The sequence below is a fragment of the Salmo salar genome, chromosome ssa20 (genome assembly GCF_905237065.1).
Source record: "Salmo salar chromosome ssa20, Ssal_v3.1, whole genome shotgun sequence".
Lineage (NCBI taxonomy): Eukaryota > Metazoa > Chordata > Actinopteri > Salmoniformes > Salmonidae > Salmo > Salmo salar.
In genome coordinates this window covers 80,327,572-80,339,266 of record NC_059461.1, presented here as the reverse complement: position 1 = coordinate 80,339,266, position 11,695 = coordinate 80,327,572, and the positions used below count along the sequence as shown (strand labels likewise).

The following is an 11,695-nucleotide window of genomic DNA, read 5'->3' as shown; positions in this document are numbered from 1 at the left end:
AAATAATTGCCTCTGTCACCGGTGAAGGGACACGAGCCTATAAAAGCACCTGAATCGCCTTCACAATTGCCACAGCCCCGCAGCAGCGCCGTTAATGAAAACGCCGCGACGGATGATCCCTTTTCAGCTCTCTAAACCAGACAAATCCTTATCAAAGGAGCTGTTTGATTTACCGCAATGGCTAGTTAAGAAGACAGGGTTGGAAAAGATAGATTGAGGGAGGTGTGTGTGTGTGTGTGTGTGTGTGTGTGTGTGTGTGTGTGTGTGTGTGTGTGTGTGTGTGTGTGTGTGTGAGAGAGAGTGAGAGTGAGGGCGCGCATGTCCAATCCTTCCATGCAGGCTGTAGACGCTCCTCACCACTGGCGAGTTGTTCTCTCTGTCTTTTCCTTCTCGCGCTCTCTTGCATGTGCTCGGTTTAGTGTTTACCGAGCTGGACAGAGCTCTCTCCAGCGGCAGCGGACACTGCGGGGGAACAAGACCACTATGGATTGCTAAAACTCGGGCTTATTTTTCAATTTTCCGACCTTCTCTCTCGCCTTGTTTCCTCCTCCTCCATGTCTCTCCACAGTTTTTAAAGGACGGAAAATGAGGATTATTTACCTGCACTTTCTCGGGGTGTTTTCCGCCCTTTGGGGGCTAGCGACTGGGGCTTTCCCCAGCAGTGTTCAAATAGGTGAGTAGGCTAAAGACCTTTTAAAAATAGACACTTGTTATAGCCGGGGTTTTAAGGAGTCTTAAATTGTTTTCATCCCCAATCATGTTTATTTATTAAAGAGGATTTACATTGCCATTATTTCTAATAACCTAAGTAGCCTACAGAGGGAAAACGCTGTCTGTTTGGCTGATGTGACTCAGGTGATTATTCATAATTGTGGTAATTGTTTTCCTGCTGTCGGAACCGGAGGTTAAATGGTTCTCTCTCTCTCTCTCTCTCTCTCTCTCTCTCTCTCTCTCTCTCTCTCTCTCTCTCTCTCTCTCTCTCGCTCTCTTCCGTTTTGTCTCTGTCTAGCTCTTCCCCTCTTTCGCGTTATTTGTAATTTTCAAACGGGCATCCTGCGCTCATAAATGTTTTAGGGCGCTTTGTTCCTAACCGTGCTGTTCTGAGTCAGATCGCTACTGCATCATCTTCCCGTGTCATACATTGCAGGATGACCCTGGCTATCCGATCCGAGCCCGACCCGTTCAGCCGGGACTAGTCCCGGATCAAAGTTTCTATTAAACATGATCCACTGCCCTGAGTCAGTTGTATACCCCATCCTATAACAGTCCTACACACACACATGCACACACACAGACACGCACACAGACACACACACACAGTGCTCTGTTCTGGAGGTGTGTGTTAATGTATGCTCTGCATCACTCCGTGTGAGGTGCAGGAGGAGAGGCACTGTAATGACATTCTGGTCTCTGACTCTTTCTCGTTCCTTTCACTGAGCTGACGATAAAGTTAATACGCGAATATGGTCTGCTGGATACACGAAAACACACACACACACACACACACACCTCAAACCCTATCCCCCTGTTAACTTGAGAATGTATTTGCATATCGCTTCAATACACAGAAGTGGAACTTAAGGCAGAGGAAAACCAATTCCTTGGAGAATATAAAAATATCATGCAATGTTACAATGCCTTAGAAATAGACTTCTGTACTGTAGTTAATGTACCTCAATTGGGCTGACCAACCAGTGCTCCCGCACAGTGGCTAACCGGGCTATCTGCGTTGTGTCCCGCCACCCACCACCCGCCAACCCCTCTTTTACGCTACTGATACTCTCTGTTCATCATATATGCATAGTCACTTTAACCTTATCTACATGTACATACTACCTCAATCAACCTGACTAACCGGTTTCTGTATGTAGCCTCGCTACGTTTATAGCCTCGATACTGTATATAGCCTGTCTTTTTACTGTTGTTTTATTTCTTTACTTACCTATTGTTCACCTAATACTTTTTTTTATTGCACTATTGGTTAGAGACTGTAAGTAAGCATTTCACTGTAAGGTCTACGCATGTTGTGTTCAGCGCACGTGACAAATAAACTTTGATTTGAGTTACTGTAGTTACCATAGTTAATGCTTCTATTGCACAACTGTTGTATGTTTGTGAATCACATGCCATTTACATTTACATTTTAGTCATTTAGCAGACGCTCTTATCCAGAGCGACTTACAGTAGAGTGCATACATTTTATTACATTTTTGTATATACTGGCCCAGCTTGGGAATCAAACCCACAACCCTGACGTTGCAAGCGCCATGCTCTACCAACTGAGCTACAGTGGGTGATGTTTGGGATGTTTGTGAATGACATGTCATTTGAGGTGATGTTTGGGATGTTTGTGAATGACATGTCATTTTAGGTGATGTTTGGGATGTTTGTGAATCACATGCCATTTGAGGTGATGTTTGGGATGTTAGTGAATCACATGCCATTTGAGGTGATGTTTGGGATGTTTGTGAATCACATGCCATTTGAGGTGATGATTGTGATGTTAGTGAATCACATGCCATTTGAGGTGATGATTGTGATGTTTGTGAATCACATGCCATTTGAGGTGATGATTGTGATGTTTGTGAATCACATGCCATTTGAGGTGATGATTGTGATGTTTGTGAATGACATTTGGAGGTGGTTGCTCTGCTGCCTTGCGCTGCCTTCTCCATTCCTCCCTCCTCCCCTGTCATCATTTCCCCTCTCTCACCCTCCCCGACATATGTCACTTTACCCTTCCTCTCCCTCTCTCACCCTCCCCAACACTTTCCCTCTCTTCATCTGTCACTTTACCCTTCCTCTCCCTCGCTCCATCTCTCATCTTAGCCTTCCTCTCCCTCTCTCACCTTCCACACCTCTCTTCATCTGTCACTTAACCCTTCCTCTCGCTTTCACCCTCCTCACCACTTTCCCTCTCTTCATCTGTCATTTTTACCCTTCCTCTCCCTCTTTTTATATTATTATAAAAATGTTTTACCCCTTTTTCTCCCCAATTTCGTGATATCCAAATAGCAGCTACAGTCTTGTCCCATCGCTGCAACTCCCGTACGGACTCGGGAGAGAAGAAAGTCGAGAGCCATGCATCCTCTGAAACATGACCCCGAAAAGCCACATTGCTTCTTGACACACTGCTCACTTAACCCGGAAGCCAGCCGCACCAATGTGTAGGAAGAAATACCGTACACCTGGCGACCGAAGTCAGCGTGCATGCGCCCGGCCGCCACAGGGAGTCGCTAGAATGCGATGGGACAAGGACATCCCAGCCAGCAAAACCCTCCCTTAGCCCGGACGATGCTGGACCAATTGTGTACTGCCTCATGGGTCTCCCGGTCAAGGCCGGCTGCAACACAGCCCTGGATCGAACCCGGATCTGTAGTGACACCTCTAGCAATGCGATGCAGTGCCTTAGACCGCTGCGCCAATCGAGAGGCTCTTCATCTGTCAAGGCTCTTCATCTGTTATCTTACCCTTCCTCTAACACTCACCGTACCCCCCACTCTTCCTCTCTCTATCTGTCATTTCACTTTACCCTTCCTCTCCCTCTAACACTCACCGTCCCCGCCACTCTTCCTCTCTCCATCTGTCATTTCACTTTACCCTTCCTCTCCCTCTAACACTCACCGTCCCCGCCACTCTTCCTCTCTCCATCTGTCATTTCACTTTACCCTTCCTCTCCCTCTAACACTCACCGTCCCCGCCACTCTTCCTCTCTCCATCTGTCACTTTACCCTTCCTCTATCTCTCACCCTCACTCCACTCTTCTTCTCTCCTCTTGTCACTTTAGCCTTCTTCTCCTCTATCTCTCACCCTCACGCCACTCTTCCTCTCTTCATCTGTCACCTTATCCTTCCTCTCCTTACCCTCAGTCATATTCTGGTCTTTTTGATGTCATCTCTCTCTGTCTTACACTCTAACTTTCTCGCTCCCCCTCTCTCTCCTCTGTCCTACTCTCTCCCTATGTCTCTCTCTCTCCCCATCTATCCTCTACAGATTTAAGAATCCCCCCCGTCTCAGCCATTTCTCCCTTTCCCCCTATTTTTCAGAATCCCCCACGGGTGCACATTTTGGTTTTTGCCCTAGCACTAGAAATCTTGATGAGTTGGCTATTTGAATCAGCTGTGTAGTGCTATGTCAAAAAACAAAATGTGCACCCAGCGGGGGCCCCAGGACCGAGTTTGGGAAACCCTGTGCCAATGAAGCACAGTTCAAAACCAACTGTCTTTCTCCTCATCTATAGGTGGTCTATTTATCAGGAACACAGATCAGGAGTACACAGCATTTCGACTGGCTATCTTCCTGCACAACACCAGCCCCAATGCCACGGAGGCTCCATTCAACCTTGTACCCCATGTCGACAACATTGAGACAGCAAACAGCTTCGCCGTCACAAATGCCTGTGAGTACAACCAGATAAGAGTTTGTGTGTGTGTGTGTGTGTGTGTGTGTGTGTGTGTGTGTGTGTGTGTGTGTGTGTGTGTGTGTGTGTGTGTGTGTGTGTGTGTGTGTGTGTGTGTGTGTGTGTGTGTGTGCGTGTGCATGTGCATGTGCACTCAAACCTTGTACCACACACATAGTGTCAGCTATCAATCAAGAGTTAGAGGTCTATATGAGGCTGTCATTCACTATAGGAGGATGGGCAAGGGGTTGCTGTGTCTGCTTAGCTTGAGAACATGACTGATTTGTGTCTACAATGAAATGAGGGAGGTCTATGGGATGTCATCAACGTCCAGATCACTCAGGAAGTACATCTGCACTGGGAACATAATGGAGTCTCCATGGATCTCCTCTTGGTAAATGGAACTGAATAGAACTATTCAGTCCTATTGTTCCATGTGGACTTCCTTGTCTTTCTTATGAGATAATCTCTATCTAAACCTTCTTTAAATCATCCCCAGATTTGTGTGTCATATTGAGGCCCAATAAAATGTTTTCTACAGTTGAGCCAGGCTAATTTCCATCATGTTGAATTTGGTCCAAGGACTAAAGCTCTGTGGTTAATTTGGCAAATTGAAGCAAGAGTAACAGGGGAAATGAAAGACAATAGAATTTACTGGCTTGGAATAGATTATCTAAAAAAGCAATGGGAGAAGGAAATGAAGTGTGTTTGTGTGTGTTTTGAATAAGGATGCAGCTGTTGACTTATCGAGACCAAATTTGTCAAAGTCATCCTCAACTACCCTCTCTTGCTAGTTGCTACTGCTGCTGCTGAGGGCAGCTTTGTAATTTCTATATGAAGAACTGTTGGTGCCTTCCCTCTGACTGTAGAAGGCTGTGACTGGGTCAGCCTGATCACTAGAAATAGACTTCAATTTTAGACGTTTGAAAAGGTCCTGAGAACGTGGATATATGCCTTCCTCTGCGCTTACAAAACAAAAACCTAAATATTGTCCAGCACTTGGCACAACTTAGACCACCACGCCGCCACAGTTCACTATGGTCTGTCTGTCTGTCTGTCTTGTTCTGCGTACAGTCTCTCACTCTTCGTCTGTCTCTTCGTCCATCCGTCCGTCCTTCCGTCTGTCTGTCTCTTCGTCCATCCGTCCGTCCTTCCATCCGTTCGTCCTTCCATCTGTCTGTCTCTTCGTCTGTCTGTCTCTTCGTCTGTCTGTCTCTTCGTCTGACTGTCTCTTCGTCTGACTGTCTCTTCGTCTGTCTGTCTCTTCGTCTGTCTGTCTCTTCGTCTGTCTGTCTCTTCATTTGTCTGTGTCTCTATGTGTCTCTCTGTCTGTCTGTCTGTCTCTTCATTTGTCTGTGTCTCTATGTGTCTCTCTGTCTGTCTGTCTTTCTCTGTCTGTCTGTCTGTCTGTCTGTCTGTCTGTCTGTCTGTCTGTCTGTCTGTCTGTCTGTCTGTCTGTCTGTCTGTCTGTCTGTCTGTCTGTCTGTCTGTCTGTCTGTCTGTCTGTCTGTCTGTCTGTCTGTCTGTCTGTCTCTCTCACTCTCTCTCACTCTCTCTCACTCTCTCTCACTCTCTCTCACTCTCTCTCTCACTCTCACTCTCACTCTCACTCTCACTCTCACTCTCACTCTCACTCTCACTCTCTCTCTCACTCTCACTCTCTCTCTCTCTTAGACTGTGTGAAAGTTGGATAGTTACAGACTAGTGTTGCACAGTAAACCGAAACTTCGGTACTTTTTCAATATTAGATAATGAAAAACGTTTCGGTACTCAAATTTTTGTTACCTTCGGTACATCTTTCAAATGTGTCTTGCAACATCTACTGATTGAGACAGGATGAAGTCTGTCCATCAGTGCAGCCGATGTCCCCTTATAGCACGAGTACACCGTATCTGCAATGTTGCAACTGTTAATTACTGTACGCAGAACAATATCCATTACAGGCTACAACACTTTACAATGCAAGAAGGTACCGGTAGCTTCCAGCTTTGTTGGCTAACTTTCCTTGCTAGCTTACATCTGAAGCTAACACCAATTTACTACCCTAGTCCTTTTTTGTTCCAAACAAATTGCTCACCAAACCATATTGCAAAATATGCTAATTTCAAAGCTGACTGTCACCAAAAACCATACAGACATTACCAAAAACCTTATTCATTCATTTGCCTCCCTCGTCTCAGTCAGGTTTATTATTTTTATTTTATAGCACAAAACACCAGTATACATACAGGAAGTATACAAACAAACAAACAAACAAACAAACAAACAAACAAACAAACAAGAACAACATGTAAGGCTGTAAAGTAACAAAATGTGGAAAAAGTCAAGGGGTCTGAATACTTTGCGAATACACTGTATATGCTATATGCTAAAAGGGATAAAACAAATGACAGATTAAAGACTGTTTTTATAGCTTTCTTATTTGAAGAATGTAGAATGATCTTAATGTACTGCTTGAACTGCTTATAGAAAACAAGGAAGAGTGGTTATTTATTAGTGAATTTACATTTATTTATATTACATTTAGCATTAGCACAATTACATTTCAGAGGTTACATTGTTTTTCTTTATTCTTATTACAGTTTAAAGAAACTCAGCAGCACATTCTCCCATAATAAACAAAAATCATCCAGAATATTATCAATTATAAATCTAAAAATATCTTGCCATAATCTCTTTACAAGTAGACAATGTCAAAATAAATGCTAAACTGTTTCTGTATGCTCAATACAAAAAAAGTACAATTAATATGAATGTATTTTTTGAGTTTCTTCAGGTAATGATTCACAGGTTAATACTTCTGGATAACTCTGAAAGAGACCTTTGACCTTGTTAACAAGCAGGTATTTGTTGTGGTAATAACCAAACCTTTTTCCAACAGATATTATTGACAAGTGTATCCCAGTAAGTTGTGACATAAGGAATAGATACAACATCCTTTTAAAACAAAGAAGGTATAGACCTATTGTTGTTCTGAAGGAGCAAGAAGAAACACATTTTTATTACTGAAGAATCAACTGGACTAAACAAGGGCATCTCAAGAAGGTGTGGTCTGGTTACACCTCTAAACAGCATGAGAGTTCCAGATGGAAAAGCATCAAATACTATGGCCAACTCTCTTGGTGTAACGGGGATATTGTAAAGAGATCAAAATTCCTTGAGTAACCACCCTTATGCATTAAAACGTTTACTCACCAGAAGGATGTGATTATCAAACCCGTTCTTAAAAAACAAATAATTGTTCCTATGTAAAATATCCTATTTGTTCCAAATGAAATACCTATATATATTAATGACCATGCTACGAACACTTGTCTATGAAAAGCAAGTCATTTGGTAAGAATCTTATCAATGTTATAGTTACAAAGCAATATCAAATCAAAGCGACCAAAACGGAAGAAGGTATAATGCGGGATAAAATTCCAAGTTGAAGTTGGATTCTTTTTAGCGCAATTTATCATAAAAAAGATTATTCAAAGTAGGGAAATCCCCAAAATGTACTCTCCAAAAAAGGAAACTTTACTCTCCAAATATCTGTAATATCAAACCTTTCTATAAACTGCCTCAAACCTGTATTCAAGAAGTTCTCTGTCCCAGAGGCCATCTATCAATACAATTATTCAGAGCAATTTTAAAATCCACTACAAGTAAAGCATTAGGGAACTTGGTTAGCCAATGGAAAACATGCGTTTCCAAAGATTCAAGTAAGTGATCATTTTCAAGTTTGGAATTGAACCCATAAATGTTGGTAGTAATAGTGAGGATGTTGTTGCAGTTGATAACAGGACAAGGAAAGTGACCAGAAAGGTCACAATCTGAGTGCAAAATACTTCCACTGAAATGATTCTTTAGAGTGATGACTGCAACGGAGCGATCAGAACCATGAGAGAGCCATAAATCATTTCCACACTGTGATCTCCAGAAGTTGATATCAGTAGAAATAGAATGAGATTCTTAAAAAAAACTAAAAACATATATATCGGTTTAAAGCTGTTTGGCAAATATAATAAGGCTTGGTGCTCTACATTCTATCTAGCATTGAGTCAGTCACGTCTTTCCTGTCTCTCTCCCTGTGTGTGTGAATGACGTCATTAGGTCTTAGAGGTCTTATAAAATATGAGATTGCTTCTTCTATGCAAATGTCCCAAATGGAAAGGAAACAGATTTGTCAGCTGTAGTCCCATGAAATCAGCCAAAAACTACAACTCAATGCATTCACACACTCCTATTGGATATGCATTCACTTGTACTGTGAATGGACCTAGGCTACATCTTGATTTACCCAGTTTATCAATAGAGATTTATAATTCAAATAAATTATGTTATGTTGTTTTGTAGTTAGATTGGTAAAAACTGTTTAAAAACTTGGTTAAAAAGAAGAAACGTGGCTGTCTCTGAAATATTGACATCAGACATGTCAAATGCAATGAAATTGCAGTCAAAAGATCAGTCTAGTTTGATATGGTTTTTCTATCGTGGTGGTTTTGAGTAGCGTGATACTAAACCTGGTATTGGTATTGATGTAAAGATTCTGGTATTGTGACAACAATATTACAGACCGGCTATCATACTGTGTGCTGTCCTGGGCTGGGCATTGGCTTGACTGTGGTGTGTGTGCTGTCCTGGGCTGGGCATTGGCTTGACTGTGGTGTGTGTGCTGTCCTGGGCTGGGCATTGGCTTGACTGTGGTGTGTGTGCTGTCCTGGGCTGGGCATTGGCTTGACTGTGGTGTGTGTGCTGTCCTGGGCTGGGCATTGGCTTGACTGTGGTGTGTGTGCTGTCCTGGGCTGGGCATTGGCTTGACTGTGGTGTGTGTGCTGTCCTGGGCTGGGCATTGGCTTGGCTGTGGTGTGTGTGCTGTCCTCGGCTGGGCATTGGCTTGGCTGTGGTGTGTGTGCTGTCCTGGGCTGGGCATTGGCTTGACTGTGGTGTGTGTGTGTGCTGTCCTGGGCTGGGCATTGGCTGGGCTGTGGTGTGTGTGTGTGTGGGAGGTTAAAACAGTTGTCCTGCTGCAGATGAAGTGTGTCAGTAGTAACCTGGGCTCTGGGCCTGTTCTTAGTCTTAATGTTCCGCGCTGATGAACTTGTGTGTGTGTATCAAGTGAGTGAGCGTGTGTGTAGCGCAGCAGCGGTGGATTAGTGTCTTATTGTCTGTGATTGTTAGAGCTGGAGAAAGGACTCTGCTGGAGATCCACTGTCTTCTTCCATTACCATCCCTCTCTCTCTCTCTCTTTATCTCTATCTCTTGCTCTATCTCTCTCTTTCTCTCTGTCTGTGGGAGATGTTAGGCGTAAGATGTCTAGAGTTTAAGTTAACAAGATTTACTGCCAGTCCACTTTAGATAGGGAGGAGACATTGGTCGATGGCAGAAAAGATGACAGGGTCTCTCTCCAGTCACAGTAACAGGGTCTCTCTCCAGTGACAGTAACAGGGTCTTTCTCCAGTCACAGTGTCTCTCTCCAGTCACAGTGTCTCTCTCCAGTCACAGTAACATGGTCTCTCTCTAGTCACAGTAACAGGGTCCCTCTCCAGTCACAGTAACAGTGTCTCTCTCCAGTCACAGTAACAGGGTCTCTCTCTAGTCACAGTAACAGGGTCTCTCTCCAGTCACAGTAACAGGGTCTCTCTCCAGTCACAGTAACAGGGTCTCTCTCCAGTCACAGTAACAGGGTCTCTCTCCAGTCACAGTAACAGGGTCTCTCTCCAGTCACAGTAACAGGGTCTCTCTCTAGTCACAGTAACAGGGTCTCTCTCTCCAGACAGGGTCTCTCTCCAGTCACAGTAACAGGGTCTCTCTCCAGTCACAGTAACAGGGTCTCTCTCCAGTCACAGTAACAGGGTCTCTCTCCAGTCACAGTAACAGGGTCTCTCTCCAGTCACAGTAACAGGGTCTCTCTCCAGTAACAGTAACAGGGTCTCTCTCCAGTCACAGTAACAGGGTCTCTCTCTAGTCACAGTAACAGGGTCTCTCTCCAGTAACAGTAACAGGGTCTCTCTCCAGTCACAGTAACAGGGTCTCTCTCCAGTCACTGTAACAGGGTCTCTCTCCAGTCACAGTAACAGGGTCTCTCTCCAGTCACAGTAACAGGGTCTCTCTCCAGTCACAGTAACAGGGTCTCTCTCTAGTCACAGTAACAGGGTCTCTCTCTAGTCACAGTAACAGGGTCTCTCTCCAGTCACAGTCACAGGGTCTCTCTCCAGTCACAGTAACAGGGTCTCTCTCCAGTCACAGTAACAGGGTCTCTCTCTCCAGACAGGGTCTCTCTCCAGTTACAGTAACATGGTCTCTCTCTCCAGACAGGGTCTCTCTCCAGTCACAGTAACAGGGTCTCTCTCCAGTAACAGGAACAGGGTCTCTCTCCAGTAACAGTAACAGGGTCTCTCTCCAGTCACAGTGTCTCTCTCTAGTCACAGTAACAGGGTCTCTCTCCAGTCACAGTAACAGGGTCTCTCTCCAGTCACAGTAACAGGGTCTCTCTCCAGTCACAGTAACAGGGTCTCTCTCTAGTCACAGTAACAGGGTCTCTCTCCAGTCACAGTAACAGGGTCTCTCTCCAGTCACAGTAACAGGGTCTCTCTCTAGTCACAGTAACAGGGTCTCTCTCCAGTCACAGTAACAGGGTCTCTCTCTAGTCACAGTAACAGAGTCTCTCTCCAGTCACAGTAACAGGGTCTCTCTCCAGTCACAGTAACAGGGTCTCTCTCTAGTCACAGTAACAGGGTCTCTCTCTAGTCACAGTAACAGGGTCTCTCTCCAGTAACTTTAACAGGGTCTCTCTCCAGTTACAGTGTCTCTCTCTAGTCACAGTAACAGGGTCTCTCTCCAGTCACAGTAACAGGGTCTCTCTCCAGTCACAGTAACAGGGTCTCTCTCCAGTCACAGTAACAGGGTCTCTCTCTAGTCACAGTAACAGGGTCTCTCTCCAGTCACAGTAACAGGGTCTCTCTCCAGTCACAGTGTCTCTCTCCAGTCACAGTAACAGGGTCTCTCTCCAGTAACAGTAACAGGGTCTCTCTCCAGTCACAGTAACAGGGTCTCTCACCAGTCACAGTAACAGGGTCTCTCTCCAGTCACAGTAACAGGGTCTCTCTCTAGTCACAGTAACAGGGTCTCTCTCCAGTCACAGTAACAGGGTCTCTCTCCAGTCACAGTAACAGGGTCTCTCTCTAGTCACAGTAACAGGGTCTCTCTCCAGTCACAGTAACAGGGTCTCTCTCCAGTCACAGTAACAGGGTCTCTCTCTAGTCACAGTAACAGGGTCTCTCTCCAGTCACAGTAACAGGGTCTCTCTCTAGT

The 11,695-nt window shown here is 44.6% G+C and overlaps 1 protein-coding gene across 4 annotated transcripts in view; it reads left to right on the top strand.

Moving 5' to 3' along the window:
* Nucleotides 1-318: 318 nt before the first annotated feature.
* The window catches only part of LOC106581393 (glutamate receptor 4), a 116,741-nt gene continuing 105,364 nt past the window's right edge, over nucleotides 319-11,695 (top strand). For 2 of the 4 annotated variants that reach the window (XM_045703995.1, XM_045703996.1), the window contains exons 1-2: nucleotides 319-673; nucleotides 4,241-4,399. In XM_045703995.1, the coding sequence (XP_045559951.1) occupies nucleotides 586-673; nucleotides 4,241-4,399 (247 nt within the window). In that variant the 5' untranslated portion in view covers nucleotides 319-585. The remainder of the gene's footprint in view (nucleotides 674-4,240; nucleotides 4,400-11,695) is intronic. The other 2 variants (XM_014163428.2, XM_014163429.2) reach the window with 1 other exon arrangement.